At 47.5% G+C, this 23,948-nt stretch overlaps 1 protein-coding gene across 3 annotated transcripts in view; it reads left to right on the top strand.

Moving 5' to 3' along the window:
• TOX2 (TOX high mobility group box family member 2) overlaps positions 1–23,948 on the top strand; it is a 108,128-nt gene that overhangs the window by 74,220 nt on the left and 9,960 nt on the right. For all 3 annotated transcript variants that reach the window (XM_072350117.1, XM_072350116.1, XM_072350115.1), the window contains 3 exons: positions 11,593–11,832; positions 14,677–14,904; positions 23,143–23,223. In XM_072350117.1, the coding sequence (XP_072206218.1) occupies positions 11,593–11,832; positions 14,677–14,904; positions 23,143–23,223 (549 nt within the window). The remainder of the gene's footprint in view (positions 1–11,592; positions 11,833–14,676; positions 14,905–23,142; positions 23,224–23,948) is intronic.

Genomic DNA, 23,948 nt, shown 5'->3' with positions numbered 1-23,948 from the left:
CGTCAGAGCTGAGCTGGCACGGTTACATGCATTTGGTATTCTGGGTGAGCTGCCGCAGTGGCAGAGAAAATTATTCACAGATCAAAAAAGAAAGGCATTAGCAGTACAAAGTGTCGTGATTTTCTCTGTTCTACCACGAAGTTGAAACGAGATGCCAGCTGCGGTACATGAGAAACAGCTTGAAGGAACACCAACAGAAATGCACTGATTGCTCCTGAAAGCCCCATGCAGTTCGCAGTGGGGGGGGGGGATCGCTCACTAATTCATGGGGCGGTGCAGCCCTCCACCGGCTCAGGGGGTGGATCTGGGGCTGAGCATCACAACAGGAGCACGGCAGTCGCGTGTGTTCTGTCACTGGGAATAAAGGCCGGGGTGAGCAGAGGGCTGCCAGCCACCGTGCTGTAATTGCCAGATGTCAAACCAGCTTTTTGCCATAGAGAAATATAAGAAAATACAAAGGAATATAAAGTTCGTGGCGGAGATGCTGGCTGCTGCTATGCACAGAGCGGAATAGAAGGAGGAGACTTCAGAAATCAGATGCAAATACCAACAAGCAAACACCACAATGAATGCTGGGCCCTATGATGTATTTCTAAAAAGGCATCAGATGTAACATTATGTTGTTGCCTGAAGTCTTTTATCAGGGGCTGATCGGCCTGAGGCATCAGCTTTCAACAAGGATTTGCCAGTGAGGCCATGAGCTGGAGGCACCAGGCCTATCCCCAGCAGCACAGATCCAGGTGGATGCAAAGCACTGCAGGTGTCTGTCAGTGCCTTCCATTTGCCCAAAACATGCATAGCTTGATGTAGGCAGATGCCTTTATGGAAGTGACTGTCCACAACTCTGAGCCTAAAAGCCCCCAGGCCAATTAAAATGCCCTGATTGGCAAGAACTTTAGAATTACATTATTTTGCTACAGAGGTACTGCTAAGCAAGCAGACTGGCTTTGTCGTGTCCATGAAGATGCCCTGGCTGCTTGTTTCTCAAAGATTGGCTGCAGAAGCTGCCTTTTCACCGAGCAGCATGGCTCCATCTCTGTGCCAAGGAGGTGGGCATCTGCCCTGCCTGGCACAGCACCCCTGGTGCATGCAGTGGGGCTCTGGGGCAATCCAGTACCAAGGATTTACCCAAAGAAACATCTTGAAGCCTTGAATTGCAGCTATTGCTTCTCTGTTCCCTTCACCTTCACATCACTGACCCTTGTTGGCAGAGCTAGCAATATGGGGGAAATATTTTAATTTCCAGACCAAGGCAGTGTGACTTGGTGCTGCTGTTGAGCACAGCTGCAGCACCTCACCATGCCGTTCTTACAGCCTTTCCTCAGAGCGGGACCGTGCTTTGAAATGAAAAAGTTCCATCTTAAAGCAGAAAAACACACTGAATTATAACAGCCACTCGATAATTATTTTGTAGTGCTGCTGCTAAAAACACCCTGTTATGAGAGTGCCATCAGGCTACCGCACACGAGGAGCCTCTTTCCAGATGTGTTTTATTTACTAATTCTGGCCCAAGCCTTGGCAGTAAATATTTACATCTCTCTCTCCATTCCTGCTGTCTGTGGGGAGTGTGGCACTGGGCACCCATGGGTGCCACCCAGCCTGTCTGGATGGGGGGTGGGGGGAGATGTGCGCATGGATAGGAATGGATATGAGCCCAATATTAATGATGGGTTTGGAAGCTTTGCCTAATTGCATTGTCTTTCTTAAGATGATGAGACAAATATTTATGAGTGGGACTTTTTATTCTCACTGTAATCAGCGCCATAAATAGGAAACACCTTTATAAAGAGTTAATAAAAATGTGTAAACACGGGCTTGAGCACAAACTATTGAGCAGCGTGCTGTAAAACATTCTGGTGTTTATTGTATTAATTGAATATTCATGAGATGCCAATTTAAATTACAGTTCACAACTGTTGCTGTGTCTAATGAATAATTTAAACAAGTGTGGCCAAAGAGATTTCAACGCCGCATTAGCAAACTGCAAGGGATTAAGCAACAGAGAATTTATAATTAGCTTTGTATATCCTATAATAAATTCATTGGAAAGATGGTTTTAATTATCCCACATGTTAATTCAGAATTCAGTGCATTAATTTTCGATTGAAAAGTAACCCTTTCTTCCCAGATAATGTATTTTGTCTTCGTTTCCTGCTCGGTCCCTGTAAACCCAGTATGTTGTATTGCAGCGTTGCTTGTCCCATCCCATCCTCCTCAGTGCCTGAATAGTTACTTGGGATATGCTGGATGTTCCTGGGAAACGTGTCTGCAAAAGTGGTATCAGTTTTTGCTGGTCACCTCCTATATGCAGCTCTAAGTCTTTAAACAAAAGCAAGGATGGGCGTCAATGGAACCCCAAGGTTGAATGGCTGCATTCTGTAGAACAGGAACAAGACAGGGTTGCTGAGTTTGGGAGAAAACCTGCAAAGTACAGCTGGGAACAGAAAGCTTTGTTCTTGGAAGATTGTAGGAAGGCTTTGGGCCATTGCAAGGCCCATGGCTGGGGTTGAGGAGGATGGAGGTGTTGCAGAGCTGTCCTGGTGCCGTTCTGCAGTAGGCACCACATTTCTTGTAGCAGGCAGGAGAGCAGCGATGTGCCACAGCGTGCCACAAGTATGGAGGAGACAGCAATGCCCTAAAGAACTGTGAGCCCTTGGGTATTGTCTGTGCTCTGCCTTCCTCCTGCTTCCCCTCACCTCCTGGCTTTGCTGTGTTGTTGTTGTTTTTAAAGAACCTAATGGCAGTGTTTGCTGTTGCCCCGTTGTGTCCACCAAACAAGGTCAATGTGATCAGTACTGAGGAGGAGCTGCTGCAAGGCTGGGGTGTCCCAGGCTGCTTTCAGGCCACCCCACACCTCCAAGCTGCTGCTTCAGTGCCTCTGCCTTTGGGTGGCTGCAGTTACTGAAGTTGATGAATGGGCAGCATCGCTGTAATGCAGTGCGTTATCGGTGACATTTATTGATCAAACCTCAGGACTCCATCGATCAAGCTCCCCAGTGTCAGCCTGTAATCCCAGTGGAAAAAATTAAGCGTGTAATGGGGTCGAGCACTGCTTGTGGTTTTAAAACCAATGGGTTCTGTGTTTCAGGAAGGAGGGAAGTGGTTTCAGTGGCCCAAATCCTTCCCATTACCAGGATTAAATGAAGGCTGGAGGTAGGAAACTGTGGTGGTGGCACTGCAGGCTGGGCAGAGACAAACTGTTAAACGTGGCATTGTTCCCTCCAGCAGTCGGCTCTCTCCATGGTGGAAGGAAAGGAAGGAATCTCCCGGGTGCCTGTTATCCATCAGGCAGCATCCCAGCAGGACAACACACTGCTGGACGGAGCAGCTCTCACTAGCCCTTAATGCAGTGCAATAATCCAACAGCACGGACTGCACAGTGCAGGCAGCACAGAAGCACAGGTTAAGGTTGCTGCTGGAGCCTAAATAAACACTCTCTGAAGTTGTATAGTTTTAATACTGCATTTACGTTGGTTTTTGCACGTCTGCAGTTTGTGCTGAAATAGCATCTGTGGTTCTATTAGTGACAAAATGAGAAGGGCTGCTTGTTGGTGAGGCAGAGCAGGAGTTATCACATCTGGCTCTGGTGGCAGGAGACAGTGCTCTCTCAGTGTTTCTCTTCTCTGCTCCCTCCTGCAATTAGTTTTGTGCATGAAACATCATTCGGGCTTTTCGCACCTCTTTTAAAAGTGTTCACATTCCCTCTAATTAAAGACAAGCAGATAACAGACGGCGCCTTCTGTTAACAGTTTATGTGATGCAGCAAAGTTGCTGCAAACCTTGCCGCTCCCGGAGTTTCCCCTCTGCAGAGCAGCTCTCTGTTTAGCTAGTGGGGAGCTGATGGGCAGGAGATGCGGTCCCTGACTCACATTGCTCCAGCAGAGCTGGATTTACAGACTCACGGAGCTCCCTGCAGGTGCATTGAAGTGATTTGGTTTGTGCAGATGTGGGGCCGGCACCAGGGGACTTAACTCTTTCTCATACTGCCAGCTTTTCTTTTCATGGTGTTTAATACCACCAGGATGATTTTTGTCTGTATTCTTCCCAATTTGTGCTTGTGTTCTAAAATTACTTCTTTTTTTTCTTCTTCTTCCTTTTCTTTTTTAATACTCCATGCAATGAAACATGGAGACCTGTCGTTACTTTTGAGTCTATTGCTTGGTGTGAATGCAATGTGTAAAATATCTTCAGAAGCCAGGAGAGACCACAGGGCAATGGGTCCCAACAAGGGTGCATTCCAGTGCATGACTTCGTGATGGTAGAAGGGCCATCTCCTGTGCTCCTTTTCCCTTTTTGCTCCATTTTGGATCCCATTTTTTTTGTATTTGTGGGGTATTTTGTTTTGGCTTTTTTTTATGATGTTGTCCTCTGTTACGTAGGGAGTGTAAATGGACATCGCATCCATTGTGTTTTCTGAGAAGTGAATTCTGTCTGTCTGGCAGCCCTATTGCTTTGATAGATGTGCCAGGAGTGCCACGAGGTCTGCAGGAGCAGAGCTCATGGAGAGCACTTCTCTCCATCTCAGCAGTTCAAAATCTTTTTGAAAGAAGGCTGAGCTGTAACTCAAGACGTAAAACATGTCATAACTTCTGTTTATCCCTGAGGCTGTTTGCACAAAACCAGATCTCTGCTTCTAGGGAATCCATCTGCTTTTCCCAAACCCTGTGGGACAGCTTTGTGGTCTACCTAAGCTACACTGCTGGGGAGCATCTCCATAGCCGAAGGTGACCTGCAGAGTGTGTCCAGGGCCCTCTGCAGCAATAAGTGATCCTGACAAGCATGCAGCAAGCCCGGCTATTGAGTTAATTACTCTCTTAGAAGATTTTAACTGTGGATTATGGATCTGTCTTCTTGACAGCATCCTTGGGATTAAAAAGTGAAAACTAATACGGAAAGAAAACTCTCAGGTCAGGTTGTTGCTTGGATGTGATGAACTTGAATATCTTTTCCAAGATAAAGGACTCTGTGATTCCATAAAATTCAGACGGATAGATAGCATCATAGTGGAGAGACTTCTCCTCTTGATGCCCATGGGGATAGCTTTGACTGGCATGCACAGGGTCTTCATCTTCCTGTGCTTTGTTTCCACCAGAAGCAGCCTCAGACCTTCCCCATGATCACCTTGCAGAAGCAGCATCCACTGGGACCTGAGCGAGGCCAGCCCTTTGTTGGTATCCCCAATAGCATGGGCCATGGGATGTCACCACAGTATCTTGTGTCTCCATGCTGGAGAGCTCCTTCCAGTTCCTCCCACAGGCTCAACCCCATCCCCACTGCTAGGACTCTCAGCCCCTCTGCCCATACACCTGCATGGATTTCTTACCCCCCCACACTTTGCTGCTTTGCAGCAACACACACAAAGGGGATATGGTAATTTGATTAAGTTTTATACCCCCTGTGGATGGGTGGGGTGCCAAGAACCTTGTGTTATTGAATATTTTCCCATCATGGGGAAGTTCTGGCTCCTGCTTTTGGGACGTGGTGATGTCATGCCTGGGTGAGCAGAGATTGCCTTCATGTACAAGTGGTTGTTAAAAAATTACTAAATAATGTATTCAGAAAACGTGCTGGAAATTAATGGAACAGATTATTTGCAAACATGTTCACTGAATTATCAAGCTTGTTCCTTATCCATGAAATAGTGTACTTCAAAAAAAAGAAAAGGTTTATTGAATACATTATTTACAGCCTTTTCCATGACTGAGAGCATGTGAGAAACACGTGGGCAGCCTGGCTGGGGCACAGGTTGCCCGGATCCTGATCTCAGTTGCAGTGATTGTGATCCCACTGGCTGGTGGACTCAGGATTTGGTATTTTGGATTTGGGATGAGCAAAACTTGCAAAACTTGGGTGTTTTCCTTAAAAAGCAAGTTGGAGCAGGTCTGTCACCTGGATGGCACTTCTCAGGGGATCCAGTAACGGACACCCCTGCAAGTACACTGTAATACTCTTACTGGCAAATGAGCCTGATGGACAGTCATATCACACAAAAACAGAATTGGGTTTGTGTCGTACTGAGCAGTTCCTTTTGGCCGTGCTCCTCCAGCACAGGGAGCGAGAAGAACATTAACAAGAAATGTTTCCCGTTTGCCAAGCAGTCTCCATCCTGTTTTGCACCGCTGTGCTCACCCAGAAGTAACAGTAATCTTCATAACGAGGTGTTAATTGTGTTTGGAGGATTCTTTTCCCCTGTAATAGCAGGATGTGGTACCACTAGATCACAAGCTGTCAAAGTGCTGAGCGCAGATTTCAGGCAGGTGCTTTCCAAACCCAGCCCTTGGTCCTGTTTTGTGCCTGACAGAGAGATTCTCCTCAGGGAAACAACACGCCGTTACCTCTCATTTGAGGGGATAACTTGGCAAGTGTCTGGAATATTGAATGTAGAGCTTGAGCTTCCAGGGCACACTCACACCAAATGGGTCCAGAAATGTGGCTGCTGGTGGGGACCATGGAAATGGGAGTTGGTTGAGGCTGGAGGAGACATGGAGCAGGTTTTGCAGTACCAGAAGCAAACAGAAAAAGAAGCCCTCAGGGAAGGATGGGTATAAAGACCTCTGAAGCAGGAGGAGCTCCAGGAGCATGGTCTGGTGTTGGCTGCGTGGCTGCTCAGCAGAGCTCTGTTTTGCAGAGCGTTATATTTGAAGCTGCCAATATCAATTAGAAAGGTCGGGGTTTCAAATTAGGTAGCATTTAGAGCAGACCGTAAAACTCTCTTTTCTCAAATATATCTGCTCAAATCCCCTTTAAATCAGCAGGCTGAGCTAGCTTGTCTGGCTTGAAAAAACAGAGCGAGGAGCACTCAGTACCACTAATGCCGATATTTATTAATTCCTGGAATACTGGGGAGGCTCTGGAGGATGAGAGAAGAGCTAATGTGCAAATATTTAAAAAGGGAAACAGAACAGCCCAGGTAATTACAGCCCTGTCAATCTGCCATCAATTCTCAACAACATAGCGGAGCGGCAGATCCAGGCCTCAATTAATAAAGAATTAAGGGAAGGTAATACAATTAATGCCAATCAACACGGGCTGATGGAAAACAAATCTTGTCAAACTAACTTGATATCTTTTTTGATGAGATTACAGGTTTGGGTGCTAAAGGTAACGATGTTAACATAATATACTTAGGCATCTGCAAGACATTTGACTTGGAAGCACGAAGTGTGTTGAGAAAGTCGAACAATGAGAAATCAATGTGATACGAGTTTGATGGATCAGTTTGTCATTCTGCCTTCCCAGGGTTTGTTGTATTTTTACCATTGAAAGCATTACATAATTGCCAGTGGAGCGTGTAGATGATGCAGCAAGTAGGCAAGTAATGATGGTAGGTTCTGGTAAACTAACCACAAAGAGTTAATATGCACTGAGGAACCAACACTGTCCTACCTAGGGGAATAAAAAAGCATTTGGAAATGAGGACCCAGATGGTTCCAGGAAAGGGATGGGAGGGATGGGAACACCCATGCTTCGGTGTGAGTGATGGAGAAGAACTGCAGTTTTGATGTGGTTCCCAAAATCTTCTACGTGTCCCAACCCCACAAGCTGGCAGCTGTGGGCACCTGATCCAAGGGGATGCTCAGCCCCAGCACCCAGGGTAGGCTCAGCTATGGGCAGGACCCCCTACATGCACAGAGCCAGATGGGAGGTGACCCCAACTCCCCGCAGAAGCAAACCGTTCCCTTTGTAAATCCTCTCCTCCCTCTGCTTTCGTATTCATAACGGGATGATCGGTGGAACCAAAGATGTGGCTGTTACTTTAAAGGATAAATTAGTTTGACTCTTAACTCAATAATTAAAACTGTTATGGCTATGAGCCTGCAGGGATAATGTACTATTATTATAGTCATTTGTTTCAATTAAATGCTTACTGATTTTACAATAGCAGCTGGGCACCTGTGTGAGATAGCTATTACTCTGAACAAGACATCTCAAATTCCAGCAGAAATTTGTCACCGCACTAAAGCATTTTACATAGACCATGAAAGTTTATTAGGAGCAGTTACAAATCGGGAGGAGGAGGGGTGGTAATTGGGGATATATTTTCTTATCAGCTTCCCTCTCTCCTGCTCTCTCTCTTTTTTAAGTAAATCATCTTTAAGTATTTCAGCTATGGTGATGCGTTTACATTTAAACTTCAATACAGGAAAAAGCCTGCTGGGAAAACTTGGCTCTGAAGCTTCTCAGCTGCTAATTTCTCTCCCTGGTTGATGTGATTGTAATGGCTCTTTCCCAGGAGCACACCCAGGGATTCCCAGGCCACAGCCCCGACCCACAGACTCCATTGCCCATGCTGCCCTGCCCTTCTCCCACAGCAAGGAGCACAGCTTGTGTGTTTGTCAGCCCATTTCTGTCCTTCAGAAGGATTAGCTGGAGCCTTTATAGACTGATCTGCATATTCATTTAAAAAACAAAAAAAGAGAGAGAGAGAGAAGAAGAAAATATTGTGGGGGAAAAAGTTGTCTTTGAGTTAGCGCAGCCTTTGGGAATCTGCTAAGTGAGATGCACTTAATTACTTCATCTATGGCTGCATCACATCTCGCTTCTGTTCCCCGTGAGATGCAGATCAGCTTCCATGGAGGCTGCAGACATGCCCAGGGTCTGGCAGCATCTCTCAGCAAGCTCATGGCACTGGGGCTGCATGAGGCAGCAAGATCCAGCCTGTCCTGGGAGCTTGTCCTGGTGACAGTGTTGATTGTGTTTATAGGTAATTACCCTGGGCTTACAGTGGGCTTCGTGTGTTGCTCTGCTTTGCCATCATTGCCTCTGCTCCCAGGATGAAAGGTGATTGCCTTAAGTTTTGCCCAGGGAGGTTCAGTTTGGATATGAGGACACATTTCTACTCAGAAAGAGTGGCAGTGCAGTGGCACAGCTGCCCAGAGAGGTGGTGCAGTCACTGTCCCTGAAGGTTTTCAAGAAGAGGGTAGATGTGGCACTGAGGGATTTGGGCATGGTGGGATGGGTTGGGTTTGGACTGGATGATTTTAGAGGTCTTTTCCAACCTTAATGACATTATAAGACCGTGACTCACCTTCATTTTCACTCTATAAACACATTCAATTTGGAGAGGACAAATGGCCCTCTCCAGCCCTGAGATCATCAGTGCTGCAGCGAATGGAGTCTTGGAGGCATGGGCAGAGGCTCTGGGGAGGGGGCAGCTGTCATCTTGCTTTACAAACTCTTTATTAATAAAATAGGTATTGGGGAGAAATGCAGTGAGTAATAATTGTTGGATCCAGCTGCTGCCTTTCAGCAGAACCCACTGCCCAGAGAGCCTGCAGTTTGGGGAGGCAGAACCACCAATATTCAGCAGACTGTAGTTGAAAATGCCAGTTCCTAATGATGTACAGCAATAGACAGCTGCTTGGGAGGAGGCTTCAGGGTTCCTAGGAAAAACACTGCTGTGGTTGGGATGGTGTCAGCTTCCAGGTGGCTCGGGTTCCCTTTTACCTGTGAATTTTCATCAACATTTGCAGCACGTGTCCCATATCCGTAATTGCACTCCTGGACTTGTTCTGCTCTGATGCATAAATAACACGCACTGTAGAGAAAAAAGTGTATGATTACATATTTAATGGATAAATGGAGCTGTTGCGGTCTATTGGCCACATAATAAAAGTTTCACAAAGATTGTCTTAATACAGTGCTAACCCAAGAGTCTGCCATGCCTACAGATGGGAATGGGCTGTTTTAAATTTGATGAAATTTTAAGCCACATTTCATGGCCATCCCCATCACTTCTGAAACAGCCATCTTCAAAACTCTGCCCTCATTCAAATTTAAAAGAAGAACACTCCATTATTCTTTTCCTTAGCAGGACATCTCCTTGAACACGAAAGGTATCATTAAAGAGACGTCATCTGAGCCGAGCATACATTTCTTTCACCACCATTTGGGAAGGATCCCACTGTTTGAGGGCCAGGGGCTGCCAGCCCTTCTCTACCCTTGCAGGCTCCCCATCACTGCCTGTTCCACCATGACTGCAAATCCTATTGTAGGTGCAGAAATCCCCTCCCTGACACATCCCATGCTACCCAAGCCCGTTGTCCATCCCTACTTTGCTTAATGCCTTCTTGGTCAGGATGTCTTATGTGTTGTATTTTGCAAGGAGAGGCCTGACCTTTGCAACAAGGCAACTTGAAGAGTGCATAACACTTCACATAGTTCAGGAAGCGAGTTTTCTTGGCGGCGTGCTGGAGCAAATCCAGCCCCACTGCCTCTGCAAACACACATTTCCTTGGAAGCAGCAGTGCAGCGTGGCCGCCAAGCCAGCCTCAGCCAAACTCTTGCTGCTGTGTAAATGCAAGGCGCGATAAATCCCTACACTTTGTAATTCGTATAACAACAGCACAAAGCTGGGGAAGTCTACTCCCCTAATGCATGCTTCTCTACTGGTGGAGAATGGGAAAGTAAGAGCGGAGTGTGCTGTCTTGTGTTGTTCAAAGCTCCTGATTCCTGACCTGTGTCTCTAAAGCTGGCTTTGCATTGGGATTTATTTCCTCTGAAGCCTGCGGAGCCCCTGTAGGTCTTCCCCAGGTTTCTTTCTGCGTGCGCTGCTAATGGAGCTGGCAAGCCTCCCCTGGTAATGAGAGATCGCACCTCAGCAGGCTTATCAGAAATGAAGGTTGTTAAGAAATAAAGCCTGGGTCTTTAAGCTCATGTTAACATTAATCAGATTCATATAAAAAGGAAAAAAAAAAAAAAGTGTTTCCAATGGGGTTTTCTCTCCCCTCCCACCACTCACTGCTCAGCTGAGGCTGGACCGGATGATGCAGGGGGGCATCTCAGTGCTGCAAGGATGGAGAGGTGCAGGGAAATATGGGCTGTGGGCTCAGCACTGGGGCAGCTCCACTTTTTTCTTCCAGATCTTCCAAGATTGGTGGGCCCAGCAGCCTCAGGAGGCAGTGTTGGTGCTGGTGGCCACTGCAGTGTCCTTGTGTCACTGCAGCTGCTTGGCATTGGCTACTTCAGTCTCATTGGATGTTCCCTCATTCTTATGAGAACAGAGAAATGGGATTTAGGGCTTCATGGCAATTTCAGGGACAGCTTTTCCACAAAGCATCCTCTCTCATCTCTTTGCATATACTTACATCACTTACGCACTGCAAAATAGCAATGACGACCCAGGAATTTCCTTTGCCCTTCTCTGGATGTTATTGTGCTGTGCTCATTTTGAGTGATATCAAGCAGCAGTATTTAAAATTGAGAGGCAGCTCAGGAGAGACCTCATCGCTCTCTACAACTGCCTGAAAGGAGGTGGTGGCAAGGTTAGGGTCAGCCTCTTTTCCCAAGTAACAGTGATAGGGCAGCCCAACACAGTGGACATGGGGGCCTGAGACTTCCCTGATGGCTTCTGTGTTCCCCACTTTTGTCCCTAGATTTAACCCACCAGCTGACATGTTGGTTGTGACACCTTCACAGAGCCCCCCTGGTGCACTTGACTCATTTCTTGCACCTGGCTTGCTTGGAAGGGACATGAGGAAGGCTTTGTCATCCCTTTAGAGTCAACCAATGAGTGCATCATAAAGCGATCTGACAGAATCACAAATAACTGAATACATTTTGAGTTACAAAGTGATGTTCTTCTTTACACAGATCCAGGAGATGGTCCACTCGGACGCTGCGTCCTACGAGTCCAACCGACAAGTGCCACTGCTGAACCGCCCCGCCATGCTGGCTGGCCCCATGGGTGCCCTCAGCCAGTCACAGCTCATTTCACAGATGGGGATGCGCAGCGGTGTCACCCATGGTTCCCCATCACCCCCAGGGAGCAAGTCTGCTACACCATCTCCCTCCAGCTCTACTCAGGAAGAGGAGACAGAGTCACACTATAAGGTATGTGCAGTCACAGCTCTTACATCAGATAGTAGGAGGACATTAGATGATGTTTTCCAGTCATTCCAAGTAAGAGCACTTTACATCCATTGCTTTTGGACAAATAGCTTTCCATATATATATATATATATTCTCTCTATTGTTTGTTGAGGACAACTTGCAGTGATCACAGGGTTACTATCTCTTCACCCTAATGTCTCCATGCCTTCAGGTCAGCCCCTGTGGGTTTTAATCAAAGCCTCTCATGGAAGACCTTCACCTGGAAGTGCTGATCCAGGAATGATGCCAAAAGCACCAATGCTGTAACCTCATCCTTTAGAAATACCTATTTGTGATGGGATGTGAATGTGTAACTGGAGCCAGAAACAGCAAAGGGACTGGCAAGGAAGCAGGAAAATGCCAGGAATTAGTAAAAAGAGCAAATGCTTTTCCTTGGAAATTCAGGCAAAATTATTCTCATAATTGATGTAATTTTTTTAACCTTTGGCAGCTTTCACTTCAGATCAGAGCATTTCAAAGCAGAGAGCACTTATGTATGCCAAACTGAGGTCTGGTGGACTAAAATTGTGGAAAGATGTGGTACACAACTGATTATAGGTGGAACTTCACGAACCCTCCAACTGCATGTCAAGGGGGTCTGTAAGATGGGATGTGCCACTGGACACCATGAGCTGCTGTCTCCCAGAGCCTGATCACACAGCTCTGGACAATTAACATAGAGCTGTAACCTTTCCTGTCACTGGAAAATGAGTTTTCGTTTTAGTTACACACCAGGTCCTCTCCATTGCCTCTTTCAGCTTTGCTCAGCTCTTCTCCTGGCAGCCCAGTGACATGGTTTGGTGGCTGCATCTCACTGGGCCACTGATGTATATTGGGGTAGGAAGAATACAGAGAGCCGTCCAAGTTACATGCAGTGGTTTGATTTTTCATGATCTTAAATGTATACCCCTCATTTTTCTGCCCTTTAAACTGCCCAGCGAGGTGGGTGAAACAGGAGTGATGTATTTGATGGAGGAAGGAGAGCAGAAGTGTAAAAGTAGAAGAGCTGCTGTATGCCCTGTAGGTTTCTGTTTGCTTTCTCAACATGCTGTTGGAAACATTGAGGTACCCATTGGTCATTTTTGGTATGGCCATTAATGGTCCTTGTACAACAGGTTATCAAAGCAATTTCCAGTGAGCAGAAATCAATCTTGTGGACAAGAAAGCTGCACATTAAAGAAATGGGTCTGATGGCAGAGGGTGGTTCAGGTGCAGCAGGTCCTCAGAGCCAGGGTCCCTGTAATTGTAGGTCTCCAAGCTGTACTGGGGTTAACCGGTTCACTGCTGTGTCGTTCCATGGGTGGAGATGCGTTTATAACCAGCTGTCAGATCCCAGCTGGATTAGAGGTCTCTATAGTTCTAAATGTCATGGCATCCATGAGGTTCAGCCCTTCAAGGTCTGACATGTATGAGGGCTTCCAGCACCTCTGAGGATATTCTGTTTGGCCTTTCCATCAATGCCATTGGCTCTTTGGTGCAGGGCTGACTCCATAGCCATTGTCATGGCTGTTGTGCTGCAATGAAAAGAAACTTTCCTTCCCCAAAGCTGTCAGCTGTGTTCTGCCTTCAAATCTAGTGTTGACAGCCCTGCCCATGGCAGGAGGGTTGGAACTAGATGACCTGTAAGGCCCCCTCCAACGTAACCCATTCTGTGATGTCCCCAGCTCATTCCCATGGCTATGAGGTCAGCCCCCCATGTGGCACTTGAGTGAATCAGGAAGGACTGTGGTTAGTTACGATGCCATCTCACTTGCTAATGGACTGAAGCCCTGTTATGAATTTCTTTCCTCCTAATAAGGTGGCCTTTCACCTCAGTGCCTCCCATTCAAGCCCAATTGGACAGTTTTAAATTAAATGCCTTTTTTTGGTCTCTCTGCTCATTCACTAATGGTCACTGTCCCTTTGACAAATGTCACTGAACTGATACTGAACTTAATGACCAGTTGAGCTCTTCTGTACAGAGAACACAAGCAGGGCTGCCCTTTTTCCCCTTGCTGACCGTACCAATGTACGTGAAGCCTCTGAAATCAAAGTCCTCTGCGCTCATGATCAAATTAGCAAACCCATCAGAAGCAAAGATCTTTTGCTCCCAGCACTGACAGGATGTCAGTGCTGTATGTCTAACAGCCTGCCCAAGCACAGGCTGAGCATTGGGATCTTGTTTCTGTGGTGCCTCCACTGGAAGCACCCCTGTTTGCACCTTGCTGGCTCCCAACCCTAGGATCCCTTTGGTTCAAGCACCCAGCTTCGTCTGGCAGCACCCAGACAGGCTGCAATAAGGGAATAGTGACTGTGAAGCACTTATTGTGCAGAGTTCAAAGAGTTGGTTGTTGTATGTTTGTGTGGATGGGAGTACTCTAGCATCATCAGGGTGCAGCAATGTTTGGGCAGACAATATGTGTGCTTCAGGGTGGATGCTTGTGTCCCTTGCCATGAGCATGGGGAGGTCAAGTCATGTACAGATGAGGATTGCCAGCAGCAGCTCACAAACAGGGGCTGTGGGGATGGAGGTCAGTAGGATGAGTCTGCAGGAATTCAGGAGTTGGGAAGCAGTGTGCTTGAAGAGGTCCTGGACAAGGATAGAGAGAGTGATCTTGTGATGCCAGGAAGGGAGGTGACTAAGGATCCGTGTTGGGAACACCCCAGCTTTGGAAGGAGGGGCAGAAAAGACCCTTAGGGCATCCTCACTGTGCTGGAAGTTCTCCTGCTCCTGCCCCATCCCATCCCTACTCCTAACCAGCTGGAAAAAGACCAGTGTCAGACAGCCCACAGCTGCCCACTGAGGGACTCTCTTGGTTTCTGCAGGTCACCGGAGAGAAAAGACCATCAACAGACCTGGGCAAAAAGCCTAAAAGCCAAAAAAAGAAGAAGAAGAAGGATCCCAATGAGCCTCAGAAGCCCGTGTCAGCGTATGCCCTGTTTTTCAGAGACACGCAAGCTGCTATCAAAGGGCAAAACCCCAATGCTACCTTTGGAGACGTATCAAAAATTGTTGCATCTATGTGGGACGGCTTGGGAGAAGAACAGAAACAAGTGAGTTATCTTTTTAGTGCTTTTTGTTCAGCTATTAATGTATTTTTCCATTGCAAAGGGTCAGCATCTCCCCAGGATATTCAGGATCACAGTCAGGGGCCCTGTAGGATACACAGTGTCTGTTTCACCTCTGCTCTTTTTGTAGGAAAAAAAAGCCTCTGCTGTTACACGGGGAAGTGCAAACGTTTCTGACAATTAGTTGTTCTTGATAAGGACTTGCTTTGTAACAACCTCAGTGGTATTTCCCTGGCATGAGCTCTTTTATGGAAAAAGTTTCTGTGTTTGCTTACAAAGAGTGTCTGGAAACTGGAAAAAAATGGTTAGCTCTCTGCCTCACTGGCCAGAAACTGAATGTTTAGGGCTTAAAAACTTGAGCGGGATGCATCTGAAGCAGCCCTACAGAGGAAACCTTCCTGCCTCGGAGCTGTTGGCAGCATTCATCCTCACAGGAGACATGCGAGTCTGGGTTCAACCACTTCACTGATGCTGAGTCAGTTACAGCAGTTTATAATTGCTTTCTCCCTGCTGAGAAAGCCCCAGGGAACACTTTCCACAGCACGTGTGGTTTTTTGTTGGGCAGAGCAAGGTCTGACACTGTGTGTGATGCATCTCTGAGCCCAACCACAATGGGGCTGATGGTCCTGCCCGCATAGAGCCCTCCTCTCAGACCATCTCCAACTTTGGTTGGATGCCCAGGGCCTGAACTCAGAGCAGCTGCATTTAGGGTGGGAGCAGCAGCAAGGGAAAGTCATTGAAGTGGAAGTCATGCTACCAGAAAATTGCCTTGCTTTCCATCCCACACCTTACAAACAAGGCAGTCTGCCTGGCTGATAGCCATCCTGCTGGTCCATTGGGAGTCCCCACAGTGGGCAAAGAGTTGCATTGATGCTTTGACAACTCCGCCTTTCCCTCTCATACACCTTCTTCCTGAAATCCATCCAAAGTCCTCTGGCCACATGGGCTTCATTTGCAGCCCATGGGTGCAGTGATTGAGAGCATGGGGCTGTCCCCAGAACTGTAAGGCTGTCCCCGGGCTGTGAGGCTGTCCCTGAGGCATGAGGCTGCCTCCCCAGGATCTGCAGTGCAGAGAATGGCTTTGGGCCACGTTGCAAGCGGTCCAGGAGCATGGAAAAAAAACTTGCCCCAGGTTCTCCATCTCCTCTTGCTGCTGCCTTCCTCCCTCCTGACATCCTGCTCTGCCTCTCCCTTACTCCATCTGGATAGAAATATCTCTGTAGGTTGGGAGCTGAGTTCATCTGCAAATGTGGTTTATGTAGTGGAAGTACTGTGGCAACCCTGACTCAGCACAGTGCAAATGCTCGGCTCTTAATTAACAGCAGGGATTTAACCAGTCCGTTTATCTTCCCGGCTAACTCTCCCTTCTTCTCCTCCATGAGATAGCAGCAGCCTCGCTGTCTCTTTACACGCGCTTTCTAAGTGGCTCCATTTCTCCCTCTGTAATTGATTTGATTAAGTCATTTGTTCCTTGTCTGGATGCTTAAATATTAACTTCCTGCCTTTGTCTCCAGCTGTGCGCTCCCCTCCCAGCACAGTTACCTCCAGGCTGGAGGGACGCCGCACTGCTCTGTGCGATGGGGCACGTTTGCGTGTTGAGCGTCTGGCTGGATGAGAGCCCCGTTAGTCCCTGTTTGCTTTCTCCTGCCAGCAACCCTGTCAGGTTTGTTTGGATTCGTAAGGCAACACAATGGAAAGAAGGAAAGCAAAAAGGAAGAAAGCAGAAAACACATTAGCCAACTGCCTTTAAAATGTAAAAACAAGGATGTCCAGCATGTCCTTTCTCCCAAGGACTGCAAGCGTGATGTGCACGTGTAATGAAGGCAGACGGCCAAGTTCTCTGGGGAGGGGACAGTGACCAAGCAGGACAGCTGAGCACCGATGGCTCAGATCCATCTGAGACCTTTAAGTTCATAACCTCACTGCAGAAGAGGTGCAGAACGCTAAGTCTGGATGTCCTCACTCAAGTCAGACCAAGGCTTTAGTTAATGAAAGCTTCCCGTGGTCCTGCTGTGAGATTTGGGGCTGGTGGGTGAGTTCTGGGACTGCACTGTGGTTCTGGACTTGGATCCCTCGTATCCCAAAGTACAGGGAGATATTTGGGCCAGGGCATTTCTTCTCTGTCAGGCTGATGTGCAGAGCTCATCCCCACCATGCAGCTCATAGTCTGATGCTTTCATGCTGTAGCTTCTGCTTCAGATGAGGTTTACCCACCTCATTCTACTTGCCAGCAGGCTCAGTGTTTCCCCAGCCTGAAGCGTGCTCTGTTCCTGCCTGGTCAGGGACAGCACAGGGAAGGACATTACGCTATAAACCAAATTCCCACCATTACTACAGCAGGAAATGGGATGCCAACTACGTGCCAGGGAGAACAGGCAGCACAGAGAGGGTTAATCCCTTGGCATTTGGGCTGCTAATGATTATATGCATTGTAATATCAAAGCTGTAGCTATTTATTTGCCATCGAGCAGGTGCTGCTGCTCCCACAAAGCAAATTTGCTTTCTCCTCCTGATGAAACAAGCAAAATAAAGGTTGCTCACGTACCATTTCAGATATGGGGTTTTTTTTTTCTTCCCTGTGCACGAGCTGAAAGACAAACACTGAGCGGGAATCAGAATGCACATTATGCAAGAAACCATATAATCTAGGAGCATCTTTGATTTGGCTGCTGCTGTCACAGCCATGCATTTCACAGAGGGGCTTTTTTTTCCCTCTCTGTCGTTCTCACTGGTTTATCATTTGTGCCTTTGTCATTTTGTTCCTTCTTCTTCTCCTCTTCTCAGCCTCTTCACAATGAATCTTCATTTTCCCTCTGACACACTTGTATCTAAATTTCCTTATTTCCTGCCTTTTTTTATTTATATCTGTTGCCTGGTGATTTGATCATGCTGTGGAATACAGGATTAGCAATCTCCGTGTCCTTGGGTACTGCTCAAGGACACCTGTTCGGCAAGTGGCGGTTTTCTTCCCCACTTTAACCCCTTCCAGCGTGGCTGCTTGTGCCTCACAGCCGCAAATAACAATGCCCTGCAATATCCGCAGTGCTGCATTAGCGGGACGTTGTAATCTGCATTCTTCAACAGCTGGCGTGGCCCTTCCTAAGGAGCTTACATGGGAATCTGAAGAATGTGACTCGGGGAAGAAAAAATATTAATACGTACTCTTTGAACTTTGCAAATAGTTTAGCAGCTGTTCCTGTAGAGATAGCTTAGACTTCGGTGGAGAGAGAAATGCTAATGCAGCCATTATCATCCAGTGGGGTACCTGCCATTGTAAGCCTCCTGCAGCTCCCGGCCCTGCTCAAGTCTCCAGAATCCCCTGCTCTGTTTTATTTCTATATGACAGCATTGTCCGAAGAGGTTGAACAGGGCCTGAGGCATGAGAATAATCTGGGGACCCACCAAGGGCACAAGGGTTCCAGCACATGTGAGCTCACGATGCTCATGCTGGCTCAGCCATGAAAAGCTGCTCCATGGCAAAATGCATACGTGATTTTCCCATACAAATGCACAGCCTTGAGAATAACACAGCATGCAGACTCCGGGGATAAATTACCCAACAGAAGAATTACTTGCTCAGCAGAAAATAATAGATCACCCATCTAATCAGCTCCATCTGCTCATTGAACCTGATCCATCACCTGGTGACAGGACACTACGTATATCTAGAGAACAGACAAGTCCGGGGCCAGCTGGAAGGCTGTATTATGGCAGAGCCATCACAGAGTGGAGGTCCTGTGGGGTCTGCATGCAGCATGGCCAGCAAACTGCCCGCTTCCAGCATTGCTCCAGGGTTGTCGGTGCAGGAGCCAGGAGTGCTACTGGCTGCTTCCCAACACCTGGCAGCAAGGAGCTGGAAGGAGCCCAGTTATAACATCTTCTGAGTGCCAAGAAAAGTCATGTACTGGAGAAGAATGAAAGCACCAATCCCAAATGATGTCAGGAAAGATCTGTGGGGATCAGGGTAGCGATCAGGAAGATGTGAAAAGGCAGGGCTGCTTCTGAAAGCAGCTCCAAATGTGTGACAGGCAAAATGAGAGCTGGGGAAGGTGTGTATTGTGTGTTTTTCTTCCTCCTTGGAGGTTAAGGTTTGAATTTGTCACCCTCATCCTTCACTTCATTTTGGGGGCTCTTCTGGAGGAAGGGCTGACTCACACCCGGGTGACACGATGGCAGAGGAAAAATAGCAGGAAGTGTTTGGGATGCTTTATGGTAATTGCTGCTTGGGGATGTGTCCATCCATTCCTTCTCCTAAGGCTTCACAGCACTGCTCCACCAGCATACGGGAGGAGCTCTCCTGAAGCCATGAGAACAGTTCCATAGCCAGAGTCTTCCATGGAGGTGTCCTCAAGGCTGTCAGACATTGTAGCTGGCAGAACCTGAAGACGAAGAGCACCTAATTAGCAACGATGGTCATCATGGACAGGTGCCTCCCATGGCCAAGCTTGTTGGCCTCAGGCTTTAGCAACCCAGAGCACAGCTACTGGACAGAAGGACGTGTGTTAATATTTTCAACAAACAAAATGTGATTTGGGTGAGCTCATTGTAATGGGAGAGGAATGGGTTAAGCCCTTCCCAAGAAGGGAGCAGGAGGGATGCTGAGGGGGATGCAATGACCTGGGGAAGAGCTGGATGGGAACTGAAGGTATGACGTGGCTGTATTTGTTACATGCACTCTCAGTGGAGGCATGAAGGCTGTATGCAAAGCAGACAGGTGGTGGGGTGTAGTGAGGAAGTACTCTCAAGTGATCATACAAATAAGCCATATAAATTGTGATGATCCCAAGAGATAACTCCAAGGAAAGTATATAATAGTTACAAGAAAAAAAATCTCCAGAATTACAAGCAGAATAAAATCCAAATGTATACATTAGGGGGAAAGAGTCATGGAATCATAGAAAGGAGGGCAAGGAGAGACTTAAGAGGTCAGCCAGACCATACTGCTGCCTGAAGTCAGGATCAGCTCTACTTAAGCCATTCTTGATGGATGTGTGCCTAATCTGTTCTTAAACCTTCAGTGGTGGAGATTACACATCTCCCCAGGCAATCTCTTCCAGTGCTTAATTATCCTTACTGCTAGGAATGCTCTGCTCTTGCTTAGCCAACATTTCCCTTGCTACAATTTAAGCTCATTGCCTCTTTTCCTATCTGCAGAGGATCGGTCACTGCCTCCTTCTTTGCAGTGTCACATTTGGAGGCTGTGGTTCCTCCTGGTCTTCTAAGTCAGTAGAGTCCTTCATTTAGTTAGGTCACTCTGCTTGTCAGCTTTTCTCTCCTCGTGGTCTATCAGAGCAGAGCAGCTCAGCTTGGAGAGGACCCTGAGGAACAACGAGCTCCAGCCTCGACCTGTATTTCTTTTTTGAAGCAAAATGCCCCGTACTCCAGCTGGCACTGCAGCAGGGGCTGTGCACCCAGGATCAATGGACACTGATAATGTAAAACCAAGGCACCCCTTGCGTGGAAGAGGAAGGTGGGTCTGGGGCAGAGTGTCCCTCTCGCTCCTCTCCAGGCTCGGAAAGCAGCATTGCTCTTAAATGCCTGGGAACAGAGGTTACTGATAACAGCTCCCGCTGCCACTCTGTGCCTGCACGACACGGAGCTGCTCGTGGGCGTCAGCGGGGTTCGGAATAATTGTCTTCTCTAATTAACTGGTTATCAAACAAGAACATTTCATTACGGTACAATTACTAGCTGCTTTGCTGAGACACAGAGGTGTCAGGATTACGATCCCAACATATGCTTCTTACAGCTCTGATTTCGTGTTTTCATAATCACTAACCGTTTCTGCTCCCCCCCCCCAACCCACCCACTCGCTTAATGACTAATGAATCCTCCTGCTAGCAAGTAGGAAAAATAAGTCAGCGGGCATGGCAGGTTAGAGAGGAAAACATGCAAAATGTTTTGAGGATCCTTAAATCTGATAAATTACTTGGAAATTAAAATCCCTGGGAGAAAATGGGATTTAATTAGAAAGTAACGTGGTTTTGTCAATGTTTAAATTAAAATTGTAAAGGTTATAAATGCTGCAGTGAAGCTGCTTTTGCACAGAGGGTTGGTGAGAGGTTGTGCTGAGGTTTGTGCAGTGGGCTGCATTTTTGCTGTTAAGCAACCTCAATAGGGCAGACTGTGGGTGTAGGAAATGCTGTGTGCTCAAGCAGATGACCCAGCAGGATGGACACCAAAATGGGGGACCCCTGGGAACACCCATGAGATGGACACAGTTGGGTGTGGGAGAGCATCCACAGACACACCGTGGGCTTGGCCTCCCTGTGCCCTGCCCTGAGCCCCATTTGTGGAGACAGGAATAGACCTGGGACTCAGCCGTGGGCAAAGACACCAGCACAGTGCAGTGCCCATAGACTCATAGAAGCATTGAGGTTGGAAGGACCACTGAGATCATCTAGTGAAACCATCAACCCATCACCATTGTACCACAAAACCACATCCCTCTCCGGGGTCATCTCCAGGGATGATGACTCCAACCCCTTCCTGGGCAGCTGTGCCATGTGCTGGGAAAGACAGGGACAGATGGAGAGTGGGGAAGAAAACCACAAAAAGACTGAATGCCTGAGATGAATGTAGGCACTGAATTGGTTAGTTATCCATTTATTTGCATTTAGGTTAAGGAATCGTAATAGACCAGCCCTCTCCCTGCCCACGGCCATGAAGTGCAGTTTTTCTTCAGACAAGTCTTCCACACAACTGAGTTATCCCTGTGTAGCTGTGAATGCTTTGATTTCCTCTACTCCAGGTATTTTCAGAGGAAAGAAAAGCAACATTTTCAATTCACCAGCACCACTGTGGCCATCATTGTAGCAGCCTATGATGCAGGAATTCGTGTGACTGTTGTGTAGCATCGGATACCGCCCTTAAGAGCATCTGTTAGAAGCAGAGCTTCCAGAAACCCCACATCTCTGTTTTACACTAAATGCTACAGTGGGAGCTCTGGGTGAAGGGTGTAAGGGAGGCATTGTAGGGAGTGGTAATAGCTTTTATTAGGGTACGGCTGGAAGAAAGAGTTGCTTTTCACGGGCAAACTCTTCTTCAGGCTGACATTTCAAAATGTAATTTTGCTCTGAATGGAGCAAATATAACACTTCCCAAATACCATCAAGCCAAAGACAAACTTTGGAAAAATGCTCCTTTTTGAACAAATTGCAGAGCTGCAGCGTGTCGAGGCAAAACGTTTTATTGCAGAATTTGCTCCGATTTAGCAGAGAAAATAAAGTTGGCAGTCATTTTTTAATATATCTGATCCGCAGTGGTTTGAGATAGAAATTCAAGGATCTGCGTGGCTTGGCTGCTGGAGCAGGTAGCTCTGTTTGGAGGTTCTTTGCTATTGGAAGGGTGCTGTCATGGCAGGTGGCACGAGAACTTATAAAAGCACAACATGAAAGCAATGCTGAGTCAAACTCCTGAATGGAAAAGGAAATTCTGCTTAATTTGCTCAAATGAATTTCACCAAGACTCTTGTGCTGCAGTCATTTTACTTTTCCTGCTCTCGTTTTGGCAGCACGACCCATTTTGGTTAAAGTCAACAGGCATCACCCCAACTCCATCACCTCCCAGCACCATCCCAGGGCAGCGGTGCCCATGTTCAGGGCCTGGTAAAACAGCAAGCAAACAGACCTCAGAAATTAGCTATATTTCCCCAGCAGGCTTCAGTGTGCTGATTGTTCAAGGCTGGTGCTGTTTTTAAAGCAGAATGAAACATATGCAAAACTGTCCTAATTGAAATTACCTTCATTTGTGCCGCTTGAGGAGGGCTTTGAGTTTCCAGCAGAGAAGAGAGCCGACAGATATTTTTCTAGGGAGTTTCTTCCTTTCGCTTATATTTTGTATTCTATTTTAAAATATTCTTCTGACATGTTCAGTTTGATGTGCTTTACCCCATGGGGAGCCATCCTGCCTGGATAACGCCATTATTTCTCCATGCAATGGGAACCAGACTTGGTTCTACCAAGAGCCTGGATCTCACTCTCCTCCAGCTCCTGTTCAGAAAGCAGACATAGTGATTTCACCCTATAAAAGCCTTTCAAGGCTTTCATTGCTTGATTTGAAGTCAATTCCTCCCTGGCAGAACTGAGGTTTTCATGCTGTGTTTCAGAGTGCCATCCCTGCCCAGGCCATGCAGACTCCCACAGAACAGAGAGGGTGCAGCCAACCCAGCAGCAGCAACCCATTCTGCTTCAGTCATAATTCTTCATTATTTGGTCCTTGCAGGCATACAAGAGGAAAACAGAAGCCGCCAAGAAGGAGTATCTGAAAGCTCTGGCTGCATACCGGGCCAGCCTGGTCTCCAAGGTATGTTGGTGCAAGCTGTCTCTGCATGTGGCAATGATGAGTTCCCTGTGACCCATGGGACTTCCCAGGCTTCTGAGTTTGTAAGGAATGCAATGTAATTGTGCTGTCAGAGCAGATATTGGTGTTAACTGCCTTTCCGAGGAGCTAAAGGAATGCTCTGCTGTGTGACTGTGGCCAGCACAGGAGTACCAAAGCGATACCCCATTTTGGAATGTCCTCATCAGCACTTGGCCCTGCAGAGGAGGGCTGAGCCTGCTCAGGGACCAAGGGGTGTCTGCTGCCTGTCCCCACCATGCAGTGCCAGCACTGAGGTAGGGCACAGAAAAAGGGAGAGGGACAGATTCTCCTGCGATATGAGCTCCAAGAGTGCCAACAGTATGGTGGTTCATGTAGCTGCCACCCCACAAACCTGCTTCTCCTTGCTGCCAGTATCTCGACACTGAGAAAGGTGAGGGAGGAGGCTAGACCTGCACTGGTGAGGTCGTATCTGCAGGAGTGGTGCTACATCTCCTGCCCACAAACACCTTGCAGTGGTACTGAGCTGCTGCCATGTGTCTCAGGGTGCCTTAGTCCTTCTTTGAACGTCTCATGCCTTGGTCCATGCCTTGATCCATCTCTGCTGTGTTTGTCCAATCACAAGTACAAAGACTCACAAAGCCCTTGTGGGGTTCCCAGCAAGCCCACAGCTCTGGCCTAGCACTGGGACATGCTCAGGGCACTGTGAG

The sequence above is a fragment of the Excalfactoria chinensis genome, chromosome 15, assembly GCF_039878825.1.
Source record: "Excalfactoria chinensis isolate bCotChi1 chromosome 15, bCotChi1.hap2, whole genome shotgun sequence".
Classification (NCBI taxonomy): domain Eukaryota; kingdom Metazoa; phylum Chordata; class Aves; order Galliformes; family Phasianidae; genus Excalfactoria; species Excalfactoria chinensis.
The sequence above is the reverse complement of the archived record's forward strand: the minus strand, read 5'-3'. Positions and strand labels throughout refer to the sequence as shown.